Source organism: Budorcas taxicolor, chromosome 19 (genome assembly GCF_023091745.1).
Source record: "Budorcas taxicolor isolate Tak-1 chromosome 19, Takin1.1, whole genome shotgun sequence".
Taxonomy (NCBI): Eukaryota; Metazoa; Chordata; class Mammalia; order Artiodactyla; family Bovidae; genus Budorcas; species Budorcas taxicolor.
The window spans coordinates 7,117,714-7,138,397 of NC_068928.1; the positions used below are offsets into that span (position 1 = coordinate 7,117,714).

At 41.1% G+C, this 20,684-nt stretch overlaps 1 protein-coding gene across 1 annotated transcript in view; it reads left to right on the top strand.

The window, feature by feature from the left end:
* Positions 1-20,684, top strand: part of ANKFN1 (ankyrin repeat and fibronectin type III domain containing 1) — a 193,951-nt gene that overhangs the window by 119,519 nt on the left and 53,748 nt on the right. Inside the window, exons 8-11 of the mRNA XM_052658859.1 lie at positions 474-581; positions 10,957-11,056; positions 11,365-11,497; positions 11,976-12,092. Of these exons, the coding sequence (XP_052514819.1) occupies positions 474-581; positions 10,957-11,056; positions 11,365-11,497; positions 11,976-12,092 (458 nt within the window). The remainder of the gene's footprint in view (positions 1-473; positions 582-10,956; positions 11,057-11,364; positions 11,498-11,975; positions 12,093-20,684) is intronic.

Sequence of the window (20,684 nt, forward strand, 5' to 3'; positions counted from 1 at the left end):
TTTGGCCAAAAGTGTGAAACCTACAATAAAAGCATTGGGACTGTGGATTTCATCTAGTCTGCACATTCCCACCCCTTTCTTTCCTTCTGTGGAAATGCAGTCGCGACCTGGGGTGCTGAATGGAGAGGTAACAGGGGAACTGATTAGGACACGGATGCCGAAAAGGAGGGTAAGGAGCTGTGGGAGGGGACACTGGACTCCCAAATCCTCTATTTTCTTTGGGCTTTCGATTAGCATTTTCTCTTGCCTTAAAACGGCCCAACACAAGACACCAACCACAATTACTGTTTTGTACAGGGCCTGAACAATGGCAGCTTCCAAACCCTTGGCAGTTCCTGCTCCGTGTGCGAGTGCTGGGTGCTCATCCACAGAGTCTGTGGGTAGTCTAAGTAAAACTCAGCTCCTGAGGCCAGGCAGGGAAGAGGCCTCTCCTACTTGAAAATTTCACTCTGTTTGTTTCTTTTGTTCAATAGACTGGAAAGACTATGACGACAGAGCGCCCAGACACAAGGGACAGAGTGAAGTTTTGGAAGGTCTGCTGCAGCAGGTCCGAGCCCTTCATCAGCATGATAGTTGCCGGGGTAAGGATAAAAATCTCCTCCGAGCCATCGACTGAGGTCTCAGTGGCGCCGGTAATTTTAGCAGCTTCCTAACTGGGTCATACCTTCTCATTCATCAAGGAGGGAGAGAGATATTAATATTTGTACATCTGGAATCACTTTACAGCACTATCTTGCTTTAACCCTTGAGAAGAGACTCTCCCTTCCTTCCCTTCCTCTTTCTTGTGCACCCTCACTCCATAGGAACAGTTTGCAAACAAGCACAGGAAAAGTAGAAGCTGCCACTAGTTTTGTTTAAACTGCACCTTCACAGAGCCTCTCAGTGTGCTGGATCTTTGGGATGTTCACCCTCAGACTTTTCACCTGCAACAAAAATTCTCTGAGCATCCTGTGGAAGCTCAACCAATTGCATCAGCAAACTTTTGTGTGTATTTATAATAAAGTTTACACGCAATTTCACATTCAATATCTCTTCATCCTCATTTTGGAAATTATCACTGAGGCTACGTGACTTGACCAAGGTCAAAATGCCAGGAAGAAACAGAATCAGGATACCAGCCTAGGTTTTCTGTCTCCAAGCCAGTCTTCTTGTTACACCTCATTTTTGTGTCCCAGTCTTACATCAGGACTGGGCACTGGCTTTTACTCTCACCCTGAATTTTAATCTTTCCCTGTACTACTGCTCATGAGAAAGTAGGGCATACCTTCTCTAGATGTAGCTGACTATTCCCAGAAAATCTCTGAGAAGCTTTAAAAAGATTATTTTCTACTTGGGCTGTTCAAATGGGACAGGGTCGGGTTTCTGATCTGTGTAATGATTTGTGGAGCAGGCACTTAGTTTTATTTGGAGAATTAAAAGTTCCACAAAGTTTTCACTTTCCATGCTCCTTCACCCATCAGGTCTCTGACTGCACTGCACTCTCTAGAAGAGGGCACTGCTGAACCCTATAGTTGGAACTAAGAAATGCTAAATGGGTTTTCACTGGGTATAAGGAAATCATATTAAGCACTAGCAAAATTTGTTCTCAATTGCTATATAGCTTTGACAACAGAGCTGTTAAGAAATGCCAGCTACAGCTAGAGATGAGGGCAAGTGTCTGCAAGAAAATCATGTTCTAATGAGTGGCTGGTTCATTAGGAAATGTGAACATGCATGGAGGAAGCTTGAGAAGGAAACCCAAGGGGAATTTCATTCTTGGATCTCTAGGAAAACTTTAGCCAGACAAGAGCCTTCAGCATTCCACACTGGCCAAAATACCCTCAGTTCTCAGTTATCCAGGGCCCATTTAACCAAGCCAGGCGTTACCTAGGCTCCATTCTCGTCTGCCTTTCCATCATTTCCCTGTCCTTCGGCTCCTGCATGGCATGCAAAAATGAGAAAGCAATTGGATAGCTTTTTCTCTGCAACTCATAAGCCATTTTGTGTTTTCTGATAAAGATCAGAGGGGGGAAGCTAACACTACTCATGGAATGAGGGATCGTTTTTTATATTATCTGAGGATTTAGATGCTCTCTCCAATACTACTGGGTTACAGTCCAATAATCGGAAAATGATTGTCTTGACAGCCCAGTCATTTCTATGGTTGCCATTCAACTTTTATCATGTACATATTTTCCAATGTAAATATACACATAGCATCAAGCAAGATTTAAGTAAGGCATTAAATAGAATTCCCAAAAGAGAAGAGTATTTTTATATTGAAATGAACATTGGATATTTGAACGGTACCTAAAGTGTGTTCCAAAGAAGAGTGGTTGCATAATTTGCTTTGTTGAAAAAGGATCTCTGGTCAAGTAAATGTGGGAATTGTTACATTATATCTCCCTTTATTGAAAATGTAAAACAGACATTAAATATTAAAGACTATGATAAAAAGACATATTGAAATTGGTTAAGCAAGCATTTTCCAAACTTATTTGGCCATTGTAAAACATTTTTCACAGAATTAGTGTTCCAAGGCACAGACTTTGAGGAACACTGACCTACCATACTCCAGGATAAAAGAAATTATCTTCCAAGATGATACAACATAAATCTTTCTAAGTCTAAAAGGATAAATGAAGGATACAGGAAACTGCAAAACTTTAGTTTAAAATACTCAAGTACATTGATACTATGTGGTTTACAACGTTCGTAATTAGAAAAGAAACAATTATTTAAAATCCCCTTTTTACCGCTTACTATGCGCTAAGAGTTGGACACGACTGAGCATGTTCACTTTCACTTTTCACTTTCATGCACTGGAGAAGGAAATGGCAACCCACTCCAGTGTTCTTGACTGGAGAATCCCAGGGATGGGGAAGCCTTGTGGACTGCCGTCTTTGGGGTCACACAGAGTCGGACACGACTGAAGCGACTTAGCAGCAGCAGCAATACATACTTAAGAGAAGCATTTAAGCTCTCTGAGCCATAACTTCCCTATCAGAAAAAGCCAGCATAATAATATCTATCATTCAGGATCGTTATAAGAGTTAAATTAGATAATGGATTAAACTCATCTGGCACAGTGTAGGCACTAGGCAAACTCTAGTTTCTTTTTTCCCATTGTTCTTCCAATTGAAGAATGGAGCACCCTCCGTCCTCAGTGCTTTATATGTCCTAGAATTAAAATGGAATCACTGACTCCATTGTAATGAGCCTGTAGTACTCAGTAAACACACAGCATATTCTAAATGCAGAACTAATAACAAAATATTCCTTCTCCTACCAAAGCCCTACACAGAAGATACCAAAACCCACATTGATTTCTTTATTTTGGGCAAAAGAACTGGCCACAGCTAATTCACAGCTTTAGAGATGGAAATTCAGTGGAGGTATTGCATGGTCTTTATTGTTCACAGGGTCAATGCCCTGACATATATAATGAAATATAAAGAAGTCAACTGTGTTCACTAAAGCAGTCCCCTACAGGAGTGGATTTCAATTATTTTCCAATTTTTCAACTGGCAAATATTAACTGAAACATTGTCTACTATGTGTTAGGTGCTAGATGTACTGGTATGAATAAAATAAACTCTCTATGCTCTAAGCACTCAAAAGCTAAAGACCAGCTGCATTCAGAGTCCAGAAAACTAACCATTGCTCCAGAATTGTGCACTAAGCAAAAACAGAATAGCAGCCACAGTGTTCTTGGGAGGGAAGTGAGCTTAGATCTTGTATTAGTCTGGTGTCTTAGACAGTAAAAACAAGTCTGCCTGCAATGCAGAAGACCTGGGTTCCATCCCTGGGCCAGGAAGATCCCCTCGAGAAGGGAATGGCTACCCACTCCAGTATTCTTGCCTGGAGAATTTCATAGACAGAGGAACCTGGTGGGCTACCATTCCTAGGGTCACAAAGCGTTGGACACCACTGGGTGACTAACACTTTAATCAGTCAAGATGGGCTGTCATGCTGCGGTATCCAAATGAACTGCAAAATACTTATTTCTTCCATGTGCTACTACTATCTGTCACTGGTCAGCTGAGGGCTGGCTACCCATCAGTCTTGTCATGATACTCTTTCTAGAAGTATTTGTCAGAACCCATGGGAGGAAAAGGACACTTGAAGGTCTCATATGGACAAGACTAACATTCACACTTAAAATCCACTGGCAAACTGGTCACATGGCCCCAACCCAACCACAAGAGCTCCAAGAAGTGTAATTCTACTGTTTGCCCAAACTGGAGGAGACCTGGAATATTTGACATTTTCATGGGCTTCTTCCCCAACTAATAGCAGCATTTCTCATTTTCTCTTTTTTTAGCCTAATTTTTTTTTTTTAGTTTAGTCTTCATTTTTAATTAAGTTATATATGACTGTACTCTGAAGCCAGATTATGTGGGTTCAAACACAGGCTGAACATTTACAAAGCTGTGTGATCTTAAGTAAATTCCCACTTTCTCTATACCTCACTTTGCTCACTTGTAAAATGCAAATAAGAATTATGTAAACCTGTCAGTTATTTGAGAACTGAATGACTTAAAATAGGTAAAGCATTAAGAAAAGCTTTATTATTAAAGAAAAAGCAATTTCTCCCATCATCTGTTTTTTATTTCCTAAAGGCTCAATTATTTTGATGTTTTTTTCTCTATCTCTAAATAACAGGGTTATATTGCTAATTCCTGATTTTAAAAAATTATAGTTACTACTTCACTAAGGACGATGATTATTTCTTTTTTATCCCTCCACTCTCTTACAAGCACATATAATTCCTACCCCCTTATCCTCCTTACCCACCGGAGAAGAGAATGGCAATGCACTCCAGTATTCTTGCCTGGAGAATCCCATGGGCAAAGGAGCCTGGTGGGCTATAGTCCATGGGGTTACAAAGATTTGACATGACTGAGTGACTAAGCATGCATACATCCTCTTAATATTGTAATTTTATAAGATCAATATTTATTGCTAACGTTATAATGATCATACACATTTTATGATCGTTTTCCTTTCCTAGATAAACTTTTATTTCCGCTGTAGGTAACACTCAACTTTTATTATGTGTTTTTTTATCTTTCCATGTTATAACTAATTAATCCCCAAGCTACTCTCTGGATCCATCAGTTTTTTCTCAGTACAATCAGATACATAAGTATTGTTTCAAGTGCATCTTAAAGAAACCTCTCAGAGAGTCCTCTAAACTGCTCCAGTCTAGACTGGTTACTGAATGCCTCCGTGCCTGTTATTGAGGATTCTTCTTGCCACTCTCCGATACTAGAGTTCTCTGTCTACCACCTCTTCCTTTTTCTGGGGTTTGTCTGTCATTGGTGGAGTCTTTCCTCCAGTAGCTTCCTCACAGGATCCTTGGGAGCTAATGTGTGGATACATTAAGCGTCTGGAGATATACTTATTTTATTTGGTATTTATATAAGGATTTGGATACATGTAGAATTCTCAACTGAAATAATTTTCCTTCATATTCATTATTTTCAAGCCTTTAGCACTAAAAAGTCTGACACTATTCTGATTCCAGAAGTTTTATATGAAAGCTACTTTTTCCTGCCCTGGAAGTTTTTAAGCTTTCTTTATAACTTCACTATTCTAAAATTTCACTGCTATGTCCCTTTGAGTGGCCCTTTTTTTTTTCTGTTGTGCTGCACATTTGGCAAGCCCTGTCAATATGGAAACTTACAGCTTTCAATTATGGGATATTTTCTTAAATTATTTCTTTAATTATTTCTTCCCCTCCTTTTGCTCTGCCATCTCCTATGAGAACCCTAATTCTGATACTGGACCTCATAAACGAGCCCCGTTTGTTTTTTTAATTCCTCTCCTACATTTTCACGTTCCTTTGCTCCACTTTCTTGCAGATTCCCCCAGTTTTATTTTCTGTTGGGCTTTTCAGACTTCAATAACATAGTTTTAGTTTCTGATGCTCTCTGTTGTCCTATGAATATTTCTCTTACAGATGCTTATCTCTTCTCAGTTCAGTCATACACTCATGTCCAACTCTTTGTGACCCCATGAATTGCAGCACACCAGGCCTCCCTGTCCATTACCAACTCCCAGAGTTCACTCAGACTCATGTCCATCGAGTCAGTGATGCCATCCAGCCATCTCATCCTCTGTCGTCCCCTTCTCCTCCTGCCCCAATCCCTCCCAGCATCAGTCTCTTCAGTTCAGTTCAGTCGCTCAGTCGTGTCTCACTGTTTGCGACCCCATGAATCACAGCACCCCAGGCCTCCCTGTCCATCACCATCTCCCGGAGTTCACTCAGACTCACGTCCATCGAGTCAGTGATGCCATCCAGCCATCTCATCCTCGGTCGTCCCCTTCTCCTCCTGCCCCCAATCCCTCCCAGCATCAGAGTCTTTTCCAATGAGTCAACTCTTCTCATGAGGTGGCCAAAGTACTGGAGTTTCAGCTTTAGCATCATTCCTTCCAAAGAAATCCCAGGGCTGATCTCCTTCAGAATGGACTGGTTGGATCTCCTTGCAGTCCAAGGGACTCTCAAGAGTCTTCTCCAACACCACAGTTCAAAAGCATCAATTCTTCAGCGCTCAGCCTTCTTCACAGTCCAACTCTCACATCCATACATGACTACTGGAAAAACCATAGCCTTGACTAGACGGACCTTAGTCGGCAAAGTAATGTCTCTGCTTTTGAATATGCTGTCTAGGTTGGTCATAACTTTTCTTCCAAGGAGTAAGCATCTTTTAATTTCATGGCTGCAATCACCATCTGCAGTGATTTTGGAGCCCCAAAAAATAAAGTCTGACACTGTTTCCACTGTTTCCCCATCTATTTCCCATAGAGTGATGGGACCGGATGCCATGATCTTCATTTTCTTTTACAAGGATGCAAAGTCTTTGCTTGTCTCTCAGGCTATTAATGATTGGCTTTTTTTTTTTTTTTTTTTCATTTTAAGTTTTCTTTTTTCAACATAGACTCCTCTCTAAACTGCTCTTTTGCTTGTTTCTGGCCCATGCTTTTTCTATTACCTGCTTTCCAAACCGCCCAGTGATCCTTGTATATGTGCTCAGATTTAAGAGAACTCAATAGCTGTTGAGAAGCTCTGAACACAAGGATCAGGCTCTTAAACAGACCCCTGTAGGATGATCTGGCATAGCCTTATCTTTAGGAAAGTAATAAAGCCAATGTCAGAATCTTTAGTTTTTTTCGTATGCTAATCAGAGTCTCCACAGACACTATTTCCAGTGTTCTGCCTGGAGGATGGAAGTTTGAGTACCAGTGTTCCCAGAGTCCAGTGGGGAAATATGCTGTAAGGAAGCTTTCATTTAATCCACTTGTTTTGAGTATATACCACTCCCTCCTTCCATTTATAACCATACATCATGTCTTTCACACCAGAGAGCTCCGTTTTTATTCTTTCCTGAAATTAAGCTACTGTCTTTCATCTAGAACGGGGAAGGAATAGGGAAGGCTGTCTAGACCTCCAAGTACTTTTCAAACAGATTTCAACAAACCCTCCTCATTTTAGCGCCACACTCACCATTCACTTCCAGCAGTGTATGATGCCCATGGGGTGAGTCATGTTACTGCCCAACTTTCTCCACTGTTGGCTGAGGATTCGTCTTCCTCAAGTCTACTAAATCCCTCTGTCCATCTGCTTCCTCAGTTCAGTTCAGTTCAGTCACTCAGTCGTGTCCGACTCTTTGTGACCCCATGAATCGCAGCACGCCAGGCCTCCCTGTTCATCACCATCTCCCGGAGTTCACTCAGACTCACATCCATCAAGTCCATGATGCCATCCAGCCATCTCATCCTCTGTCATCCCCTTCTCCTCCTGCCCCCAATCCCCCCCAGCAACCGAGTCTTTTCCAATGAGTCAACTTTTCTCATGAGGTGGCCAAAGTACTGGAGTTTCAGCTTTAGCATCATTCCTTCCAAAGAAATCCCAGCGGTAATCTCCTTCAGAATGGACTGGTTGGATCTCCTTGCAGTCCAAGGGACTCTCAAGAGTCTTCTCCAACACCATCTGCTTCCTAGCTACCAAAATTCACTTGCTTTTATCTCCTTTCCCATCTCTTTGTCTTTATAGATTTACATCCCTTCCGCTTTTAAAATCTCTTAAATTTTTAAATTTCTTAAGTGAGAGAATTCTAGAAAAACATCTATTTCAACTGGAAAAGGTCAGTTTTCATTCTAATCCCAAAGAAAGGCAATGCCAAAGAATGTTCAGACTACTGTACAATTGCACTCATCTCACACTCTAGCAAAGTAATGCTCAAAATTCTCCAAGCCTGGCTTCAACAGCACATGAACTGTGAACTTCCAGATGTTCAAGCTGAATTTAGAAAAGGCAGAGGAACCAGAGATCAACTTGCCAACGTCCACTGGATCATTGAAAAAGCAAGAGAATTCCAGAAAAACATCTACTTCTGCTTGGTTGACTGTCCTAAAACCTTTGACTGTGTGGAAAACAACAAATGGTGGAAAATTCTTGAAGAGATGGGAATACCAGATCACCTTACCTGCCTCCTGAGAAACCTGTATGCAAGTCAAGAAGCAACAGTTAGAACTGGACATGGAACATTGGACTGGTTGCAAATTAGGGAAAGAATACATACAGTCTGTATATTGTCACCCAGCTTTAACTTATATACAGCATACATCATGCGAAATGCCAGGCTAGATGAAGCAAAAGCTGGAATCAAGATTGCCAGGAGAAATATCAATAACCTTAGATATGCAGATGACCCTGTCCTTATGGCAGAAAGCGAAGTGGAACTAAAGGGCCTCTTGATGAAGATGAAAGAAGAGAGAGAAAAAGCTGGCTTAAAACTCAGCATTCACAAAACAAAGATCATGGCAAATAGATGGGGAAACAATGGAAACAGTGACAGACTTTATTTTTGGGGGCTCCAAAATTACTGCAGATGGAGATTGCAGCTATGAAATTAAAAGATGTTTGCTCCTTGGAAGAAAAGCTATGACCAGTCTAAGCAGCATGTCAAAAAGCAGAGACATTACTTTGCTGACAAAGGTCCATCTAGTCAAAGCTATGGTTTTTCCAGTAGTCATGTATGGATGTGAGAATTGAACCATAAAGAAGGCTGAGTGCTGAAGAACTGATGCTTTTGAACTGTGGTATTAGAGAAGACTCTTGAGAGTCCCTTGGACTGCAAGGAGATCGAACCAGTCTATCCTAAAGGAAATCAACGCTGAATATTCACTGGAAGGACTGATGCTGAAGTTGAAGCTCCAGTACTTTGGCCACCTGATGCGAAGAGCTAACTCATTAGAAAAGACACTGATACTGGGAAAGATTGAAGTCAGGAGAAGGGGATGACGGAGAATGAGATGGTTGGATGGCATCACCGACTCAATGGACATAGAGCAAGCTCCAGGAGATGGTGAAGGACAGGGAAGCCTGGCATTCTGCAGTCCATGGGGTCACAAAGAGTCAGACATGACTGAATGAGTGAACAAGAACAACTCTGCTTTTAGTAAGGTTTGGAAGAGAGTAGCATGTGATGGATATGTTCAGTATGCTGCCTTTAATCAGGACTCCCAGCAGCATTTCAAGTAGGATATGACCAGCCAAATTCATGTTCAAGTTAAAATGCTTTTGCTTTGTCCTGGCAGGACTAACCACTATCAGCACAAGCTTGAAGCTGGCATGAAAGCTTGCATCAGTCAGCTCATTCCCAACTTGTCCTATAGGATCACAGGCAGAGCCACACTGGGCCTCAGGTACAAACCATCTGCCCAGGTTTCCATGTCTAAGAGCAGTGATAGACTGTTCGCATCCCCAGTAACAAGTCTGTCAAGAGTTTGGTGACGACCCCAACCACCTCATCTTCCCTTCGTTAATTATGCTTAAGGATCAAATCAGTGACCATCTAGCACAGCTTTAGGGAGCACTGTTTGCAAATACTGTTACAGGAAATCTACAACTTTTTTATTTAATTGAAGGATAATTGCTTTACAATGTTGTGTTGGTTTCTGCCATACAGCAACATGGATCAGCCATAAATATACATATGTCCCCTCCCTCTTGAACCTCCCTCCCACCCCCTACCCCATTCTGCTCCTCTAGGTTATCACAGATAGCACCAGATAACCAATCACTAGGTTATCACTGAGCTCCCTGTATTATACGCCAACTTCCCACCAGCTGTCATTTTACATATGGTAATGTATATGTTTCAATGGTACTACTTTTATCAGTGAGAGCTCCAGATTGTAAATAAAAGAGCTAAACAGAAGCAATGGGTGATTTGCTCATCACAGTAACCACAGAACCTAACATACAGCAGTGTCTCAATAAATATTTGTCCAGTGAATAAATGTATTCTTCTGAGTACTGGGTTTTTTTTATTTTAGACAAACCACTTAACCTCTCTCTGTCAGTATCTTCTTCTGAATAATGAGGATGTTAACCATGCCTACAGCTATTTTTGTAAGCCAACATACACACTGGAAACAAAAACAAAAACTACCCCCAGAATATTAGCAATGGTTCTGCTGAAGTGGCAGGATGTCATGTGTGGGGTTTTGTTCATGTTCTATGCTCCAGACTTCCTGTAATGTGCCTATATTTATTTTATAATAAAAAAATTAATGGAATATGCAGTCTAAATAAGAGTTTTGCCAACACTGAGAAGTGAATATTAAAAGGCAATATGGGCCGGAGACAAAAGTTGATTCTACTTCTTTTTATCCCACCTCATAATAAATAAGGAGGATAGAAACAAAACACCTGCGTGATTGCCCCTGGAGTTATAAACGTTACTCATCTTTAACATTTTTGAGGAGCTATTCATTAACTGAGTTAACTACTGGCATCTCAAGATACAGAAGCTTCTGGACAAAGTGAATGAGCTGAGTCCCTCTGAAACTGAATATAAGTGCACTGAGAGAACAGGGGTGAGTTAGGCAAAAAGATGGGAAGAAGGCTCTGAGAGTGCTCTTCTTCCAGTGAAATTTACACTGTATTTTTTTCCTGTGTTCCAGAAAGTTCAAAATTGCAAACCTCGGGCCGTAAGCAGTCAGTCTCTAGGAGCCTGAAACACCTATTCCATTCCTCGAACAAGTTTGTGAAGACCTTGAAACGGTGGGTCCTTTGTAGTTTTTCCAGGAAGTCTTTGCATCTCAGGAATCTACTGATTTTGGTTCTGAGTGGAAACTCGGTAAATATTTCTCTTTTATTATTAAAAGAATATAAAATTCACCTTTCTTCTGAGAATCTGGACAAAAGAGTCATTTCTTTGAATTCTAGCCAATAAATGTGTGGCACTTAACAGGAATATTTTCATAGGTATATTTTAAACTATCATTTGTCATGCCCAAAAATATTATTTCCATGATTCAGGTTTGGAGAAGATGGTTGAGGACAATTTTTATTTTGCTTTTTCTTTTTAGGGGAGTCTACATAGCTGTTATATTTTATTACAAAGACAATATGTTAGTCACCAACGAAGATCAAATACCGATTGTTGAAATAGATGACTCTCACACCAGTTCCATTACACAAGATTTTCTGTGGTTCACAAAGGTATCCTGAGTTCTAATTTTGTTCTTCCCCACTTTGCACCAACAGTACCTCACATGAATCTTTAAAACTTTAGTTGAGAAGTTGAGGAGTCTCCTGTGAGCAAAATATTGGAGTGGGAGTAAATTATTTCAATGGTCTCTTTCTGGCCCAATATGCTCTTTGTCATTAAAAATGCTAAAATAGTATCTACACTACATTTTCAAAGCAAAGAAGCCTCCATCCTGTCAGATTGTGTCTCCACTATTCTGAGTTATGGGATCATTTGGCAAAGACTAAAATGGGGATCTGATTGTTTCATTAACATTCAGATCTTTTTCCAATTGGACAGAGATCAAAAAGTTGTTCTGCATGTATCTGAAAATGGACTGGAGAACAAACATCGGGCGTCAGGTTTCCCTCCCCCTGCTTCGCTTTGATGCCACAACCTAAATCACGCACTGGCTTGGATGATGATATGACCTCGTGACTTCTTTTGCAGCTGTCTTGTATGTGGGAAGATATAAGGTGGTTGAGGCAAAGCGTACCTATCTCCATGTCCTCGTCCACAGTACTACAAACTCGGCAGAAGATGCTTGCAGCAACAGCCCAGCTACAGGTGAGGGGCAGCCTAGGTTTCAACCGAGACCTCCAAGGAAATTTTGGAAACACATGTCAGTTAAGTTACCAGTCCCACCTGGAAAGGGAAAGGGTGGGCTCCTTGCTGTTTTAGATCCTTTGACATATTAAGTCTTCTCGGATACTCTGAGCTGTATACCTGTCTTTGTAGTGAACCTGTGCTTTTGGCACTCTCCTGGGAGAGGAATAGAGGTTTATCTTCAAGAATCTAGAAGTAAACAAGGAGTAAAGAGACCTGAATTCTGGATCTGATGTTAATCGGTCAACTCATTTCTGCTTTCTGGATCTGAGTTTCACCATTTGCACAATAAGAGTTTGATTAGCTCTGTTGATGAGTTCTGGATGTTTTGGCATCCTATGGATCTATATGAGTGTACAGAGATGGAAAAAGAGACCCTCGGATATTTTAAAGAGTTTCTTGGCTTGATGTTATGGGAAAACAAATCTATCTGCATACCTTTTTAATAATTAAAAAACAAACCAAAGGAAAAAAAAACTCTTAAAAACTTATCTTTCATTCTGAATTTAACCCTTCTGTACTATTAACCCAATCAGATCATATCTCCAAGCCCTACAAGAATCTTTGTCGGTTACAGAGCTCCTCTTAAAAATGACATTGAATTCTAGCCAGACATTTCTGGGTTTCCCTTTCATTGTTTTGTTTTTGTTTCAGTATTATCTGAATTTGTGGTTCTTAGCACAAGAAAACCTCTACTACCTAGAATTAGGATCTTTAAGGTATCGATGAGGCTTTGTCAGAGATGGGTTATTGATGTTGTTCAGTTGCTGGGTCATGTCCAACTCTTTGTGACCCCATGAACTGCAGCACACCAGGCTTCCCTGCCCTTCATTATCTCCCGGAGTTTGCTCAAACTAGTGTCCATTGAGTCAGTGATGCCATCCAACCATCTCATCGTAGTCGCCCCCTTCTCCTCTTGCCCTCAGTCTTCCCCAGCATCAGGGTCTTTTCCAATGTGACAGTTCTTCGCATCAGGTGGCCAAAATATTGGAGCTTCAGCACCAGTTCTTCCAGTGAATATTCAGGGTTGATTTCCTCTAGGATTAACTGGTTTGATCTCCTTGCAGTCCAAGGGACTCTCAAGAGTCCTCTCCAGAACCACAGTTTGAAAGCATCAATTCCTGGTGGCTCAGACAGTAAAAAATCTGCCTGCAATGCAGAAGATCCAGGTTCAATCCCTGGGTTAGGAAGATCCCCTGGAGGAGGGCATGGCAACCCACTCCAGTATTCTTGCCTGGAGAATTCCATGGACAGAGGAGCCTGGTAGGCTACAGTCCATGGGGTCGCAAAGAGTAGGACATGACTGAGCAAAGAACACTTTCACTTACAGTGATAGGTATCTACCTACAAAGCTGTCAGTTACATAATCTCCAGAAATATATATAACAGAAATCTGCATAAGCTGTGTTTGGCCAGGCCATATCATCCAAAGCATAAAAAGAGAGTCAGAATAACAAAAATTTTCCACAGCTTCACCCCTACCTGCAATTACAGGAACTTCATTTCTTGACCCATGCAATAATTTAACTCCTTGAAATAATAATTATTGTCTTGATATTATAACAAATTCTGAAAGGCAACTCTTAAACCTCCTGTACTATATTCCATTGCGTAGGTGGTTTACTGTCTTGTGTCTTCAGTTCAGTTCAGTCACTCAGTCGTATCCAACTCTTTGTGACCCCACGGACTGCAGCACGCCAGGCCTCCCTGTCCATCACCAACTCCCAGAATTTACTCAAACTCATGTCCATTGAGTTGGTAATGCCATCCAACCATCTCATTCTCTGTCACCCGCTTCTCCTACCTTCAATCTTTCCCAGCATTAGGGTCTATTCCAGTGAGTCAGTTCTTCACATCAGGTGGCCAAAGTATTGGAGTTTCAGCTTCAGCATCAGTCCTTCCAATTAATATTCAGGGTTGATTTCCTTTAGGATAAACTGGTTAGATCTCCTTGCAGTCCTAGGGACTCTCAAGAGCCTTCTTCAACATCACAGCTTTAAAGCATCAATTCGTTGGTGCTCAGCTTAATTTATAGTCCAACTCTCACATCCATACATGACTACTGGGAAAACCTTAGCTTTGATTAGATTGACCTTTGTCAGCAAAGAAATGCCTCTGCTTTTTCACATGCTGTCTAGTTTGGTCATAGCTTTTCTTCCAAGGAGCAAGCGTCTTTTAATTTCATGGCTGCAGTCACCATCTGCAGTGATTTTGGAGCCCCCCAAAATAAAGTCTGTCACTGTTTCCATCTATTTGCCATGAAGTGATGGGACCAGATGCCATGACCTTCGTTTTCTGAATGTTGAGTTTTAAGCCAATTTTTTCACTCTCTTCTTTCACTTTCATCAAGATGCTATTTAGTTTCTCTTCACTTTCTGCCATGAGGGTGGTGTCATCTGCATATCTGAGGTTATTGATATTTCTCCCAGCAATCCTGATTCCAGCTTGTGTTTCTTCCAGCCCAGCATTTCTCATGATGGACTCTGCATGTAAGTTAAATAAGCACAGTGATAATGCACAGCCTTGACATACTCCTTTCCCAATTTGGAACCAGTCTGTTATTCCATGTCCAATTCTAACTGATGCTTCTTGACCTGTATACAGATTTCTCAGGAGGCAGGTCAGGTGGTCTGGTATTCCCACCTCTTTCAGAATTTTCCACAGTTTATTGTGATCCACACAATCAAAGGCTTTGGCATAGCCAATAAAGCAGAAGTAAATGTTTTTCTGGAACTATTGCTTTTTTGATGATCCAACAGATGTTGGTAACTTGATCTCTGGTTCCTTTGCCTTTTCTAAATCCAGCTTGAACATCTGCAAGTTCACAGTTCATGTACTGTTGAAGCCTGGCTTGGAGAATTTTGAGCATTACTTTACCAGCGTGTGAGATGAGTGCAATTGTGCGGTAGTTTGAGCATTCTTTGGCATTGCCTTTCTTTGGAATTGGAATGAAAACTGACCTTTTCCAGTCCTGTGGCCACTGCTGAGTTTTCCACATTTGCTGGCATATTGAGTGCAGCACTTTCACAGCATCAGCTTTTAGGATTTCAAGTAGCTCAACTGGAATTCCATCACCTCCACTAGCTTTGCTTGTAGTGATGCTTCCTAAGGCCCACTTGACTTTGCATTCCAGGATGCCTGGCTCTAGGTGAGTGATCACACCATCGTGGTTATCTGGGTCACGAAGATCTTTTTTTATCGTTTCCTGTGTATTTTTGCCACCTCTTCTTAATATCTTCTGCTCTGTTAGGTCCATATCATTTCTGTCCTTTATTGTGCCTATGTTTGCATGAAATAGTCCCTTGATATCTGTAATTTTCTTGAAGAGATCTCTAGTCTTTCCCATTCTGTTGTTTCCTCTATTTCTTTCATTGATCGCTGAGGAAGGCTTTCTTATCTCTCCTTGCTGTTCTTTGGAACTCTTCATTCAAATGGGTATGCCTTTCCTTTTCGCCTTTGTCTTTAGCTGGTGTCTTCAGTAAGATCTAAAAAAAAAAGTGCTTTCAATTTCAACTCACTCTTTTTTTCATTAATTTATTTAATTGGAGGATAGTTACAATATTGTGATTTTTTTTTCCATACATCAACATGAATTGGCTGCAGGTATACGTATGTTCCCCCGATCCTGAATCCCCCCCCATCTCCCTCCCCACCCTATGCCTGTTGTCACAGGGCACCAGCTTTGGGTGCCCTGCTGTATACATATGGAATCTGGAAAGACAGTAACCATGATCCTGCACGCAGGGCAGCAAAGGAGTCACGGATGGAAGGAATAGAATATGGACTCAGTGGGAGAAGACAAGGGTGCGATGATTAAGAGAATAGCATTGAAACATATACATTACCATATGTAAAATAGATGATGGCCAGTGCAAGTTCAACTCACTCTTGATTGCATAATCTTTTCCTTCCACTCAAGATGTTCTTGGAGTCAGGCCATGATGACTGTGCTAAATTCAAAGAGGCTTTTCCTCTCATCACTGACCAGCTATAACTGGACTAAGCCACTATACCTCAAAAACAGCTCTTTGTTTAGGATAAATTTCATTTTCAGTAGGCCCCTTGGTCCCTTAGTAAAGTTCTTTCTCAGGAGTCCTTAGCAGACCCTCCTATTAGCCTACCATACAACCCAGGCATGTTTAGATTACAGACTGAACAACTTTAGAATTTCAAATGGGGCTCTTTATTTTATGTTTATTAGACTCTTCCCAGAACATCTTCATCTAATATCAGAGAAGGACTAGGCTGTCACAAGTCATTGCATTTAAACACGGAGGGGCTAGAGAGAAGCCATAATCATCAGTGTGCCCTACTCAACTATTACTTCCATTGAAATAGCTCTTGGATTTGGTCCCCCAATATACTGGCCCCCATCCCTATTCATAATGCATCTGCCCTCTTCTGAGGTCATTTGGCTCTTTGTCTAACTTAGATTATTTGGCCTATAATAATTACCCCCTTGAAAATCCTCTAAATTTCTGGCCACTCTCTCCCTCCACATTATTTATTTGGAAAAGATCCAAGCCTGGACAAATCCAACACGCATTCACTATCCTGGAGAAGTTGCTCACTGCTGCATTAAAAAATAAAATAAAATTACTAAACAGGGGCAGGGGTGTGATTGGCTTTATGTTTTATGTCGTTACTACAATTTTCACGTATAGTGTTCCCTACTGATCACGTTCCATTTCTCTACTAAATTCACTTTCCCAAATTACAAGGCAACTATTTGAAACGTTCTTCATTCTACCACATCCCTTCCCCTTCCCCACACTTTCCATCCCCACATCAGGATATAGTTTACTGTATAACTCTTTAAGAAAATAAATGGGAAATAATTATTTGTCTACGACCAAATTGCAAAGCCTCCTCGCACTGGCACCACTTCCTCTTCCTTCCCCCCATTCCAGCAGACAAAGTCTCACTCCTCTTACCAAAGGCTCATCTCTCACATGAGCTGTAGATTTCAGCTCTTCACTCCGTTCTTCAACTACGATCACTCTTCTCCTCCTTAGACCCAAACTTGAAAGAGTAGCCAACGTTCTCTTTCTCCATTCGTGTCCTCACTTCCCATTTAGTTCCAAGCTTTCTCCCTGATTTTACTATCATCATGCCTACCAAACTGCTCTCTCAGGCCACCAATAATCAGAGGCAGATGGCGTTCATAAATCTTGAGCTTCAGGGTCCCTCACTTGCGTGATCTCCCGTGGGCGGGGGAGCTGTAGAGTGCTTAGGGAGGGGAAGCTGAGTTACAACCAGCAAGCATTTCTGGTAAACTGCCTAAAGAAAGGGCTTCCCAGGTGGCTCAGTGGTAAAAAAAAAATCTGCCTGCAATGCAGAAGACACAGGATTGAATCCTTGGGTTGGGAAGATGCCCTGGAGAAGGAAATGGCAACCCACTCCAGTATTCTCGCCCATAGAAGTCCATGAACAGAGGTGTCTAGTGGGCTACAGTCCATTGGGTTGCAAAGAGTTGGACACAGCTGAGAGACCGAGGATGCATGCATGCCTAAAGAAATCCCAGATCAAAAATTCCAAATACTCCAGTACCGGGGGAGATTTTCTTTCTCAGTCTAAAATATTCACTTTTATTTTTATTTTTTTTTTAATTTTTTTTTTTATTTTTTTTTTAAAGGAAATCATCTTTTATTTTTTTTTTTAATTTTAAAATCTTTAATTCTTACATGTGTTCCCAAACATGAACCCCCCTCCCACCTCCCTCCCCATAACATCTCTGTGGTGACTTTTATACCTAACTTTTCATGTTTGTAAATTTTTATTCTTTATCTTAAAGAGGGCCCCCAAATTGTGTGGTACTGGCCCCTAAAAAACTTGCATCCATCCCTCCAGTGATTTCAGTTTCACTATATGCGATAGAAACTTTTAAGTCCTCTTTGCGGCTGACATCTCGGTAGCATTTGATACAATGGTCTTATTCATTTTAAAATTTTAAACGGTCACATCACTTGGCTTTCATGACTCCACACTTTCCAGATTTTTCCAACTTCCTGGTCTGCCTCAGGCTCCTTTGCTAGCTTGAATGCTATTTCCTCCGATTAGAATCTGCATCTGCTTCTTTGTCTCACTAATTCCTGTATATCCTTCAGATCTCAGCTTCATTTTTTAAAATTAATTCATTTTTTATTGAAGGATAATTGCTTAACTCAGCTTCATTTCTATACTTCCTCAGGGAGCCTTTCTCTGATCTCCCACTTAAGTGAATCACTCGCAGAGCACCTTGTATGCTTCATTCAGAACGGTGACCAGAATCCCATCTATTAATTATTCATATCATTTTTGGTCAGTGTCAACTTGGACTGTGAGTCCCTGAGAGTATTCTCTGTCTTGGTTATCACTATATCCACCATGTGTGGCACGTGGCAGATCCTCTTTCCCTACTTCCTGGATAAATGTATGTATCAGTCCAACCTCTGTACCCCTAAAATCACACTTGAGGATACTCTATCTGACCAAAGGGAACAGGGATTACAGAAATGTAGCTCATGCCACAGGCACCACCTGGATAGTTCTCTAGCCCCTCACAGTGACCAGTGCCTTCGAGTACTCAAAATAGTTACCCCTTGCAGCGCCACAGGCTAAAGCACTGAGTGCTGAAATAATAGAAGTCACTTTCAGCTTTTTTTTGTAGGAAATATTGCCCAAGTTCCTTACTGATCTTTAAATGAAAATGTCTGGAACTACTGAAGCCACTCTTTTTGGGGGAGCAGAGGGTGACAGGGCACAGGAAAAACTCCACAAAATAGGAAGAAATATAAATTTGGGGAGATTTATATGTAATATTTTAGGTCTCCTTACTAAACTAACATTTCTTACAATGTTCTGAGAAACAGCATTCTTAAATAGCTTGATTGGCATCAGCCATACATAAACCCTGTTGCTTTACCAATGGTATATCTCATTTTAATCCCCTCCCATTCAGCATCACTACCACTGCCTCATTACCCCACTTATGTCAAAAGCTTCCAAAGTCATCCTCCTGCTTCCAGTCTTCACACCCTCCAATCCATTCTCCATACTCCTGCCAGAGTAGCCAATAAAAGGTCCTGACCCAGTCATTCCATGACTTACATTTTCTCAAGAGTGGCCCAGACATTTGACAATGGTATGCACAGGTCTTCCTTACCATCTTTCTCCCCCTCAGGGGGCTGTGAATCCATCATCATAGCACATGCAAACTGCTGTGCCTTCTGAGCCTTATTTTCCAGTTTCTGCTCTATAGGGAGGCTTTTTAATACATGATAACAAATAACAATCACAAAACAGCAACTTTCACTTCCCTAACAGAGTAAATGCCAGACACTGTGCTAAGTTCTTTACAAACGATACTCATTACCTTCACCACACCATAATGTGAAAGTACTTTTATTGGCATTCACTTAACACAGGATAAAACTGAGCCCTAGAAAAGGAAAAGAACTTGCCCAGGGCTCCACAAATACGAAATAGCAGAGTATGGCTATAAACTCTGACATATACAACTCCACAGCCTGCATTTTTTCCCAATATTTCATCATCTTATCATGCATTCATTTTACAAAAAGCAAACAAAAATTTTGAAGAGAACAAATTATGTACATGATAGTCTAAAAAGAAAAAGTGAAAGTCTGTTCTGCATCATTCGGAGTCTATTTAGTAATGAAGTGAAGTGAAAAAGTCACTCAGTTGTGTCCAGCTCTTTGTCATCCCATGGACTATACAGCCCATGGAATTCTCCAGGCCAGAATACTGGAGTGGGTAGCCTTTCCCTTCTCCAGGGGATCTTCCCAACCCAGGGATTGAACCCAGGTCTCCCACATTGCAGGCAGACTCTTTACCAGCTGAGCCACAAAGGAATTCCAAGAATACTGGAGTGGGTAGCCCTTTTCCAGCAGATCTTCCTGACCCAGGAAACTTTATTTGGAAAAAGGTAAAGTCACAGTGGTAAAGAATCCGCCTGCCAATCCAGGAGACACAAGAGATGCAGGTTCAATCCTTAGGTTGAGAACATCCCCTGGAGTAGGAAATGGCATTCTCGTATTCTTGCCTGGAAAATTCCATGGACAGAGGAGCCTGGCAGGCTACAGTCCATGGGATCACAAAGAGTCAGATGTGACCCAGTAACTGAGCACACACAAAAAAAATATGAATACTACCTGAGCAGGAGAGATATGTATCTGCCAACAATTGGATTTAAAAAAGATTAGAAAGCCTGTAAGTGACCAAGACCCCACAATGTTTTCCCTACTTTTACGAAAATGGAAGAGGCCCCGAAAGGCAGAGGTGTACCTTCCTCCTACACTGAGAGATGTCCGAAGTACTTATCCTCAAAAAATAATAATCTGACATTATAGATTGGGTTATATTAAACTTCCCTCCTCTACAGCTTTTATTTTATTTTTGTGAATTCATTTATTTTGTTTTTTAAATTTTTATTGGAGTACAGTTGATTTAAAACACTGAGTTAGTTTCAAGTGTACAGCAAAGAGAATCAGTTATATACTTACAAATATCCAGTCTTTTTTCAGATTCTTTTCCTATATCAGTTCAGTTCAG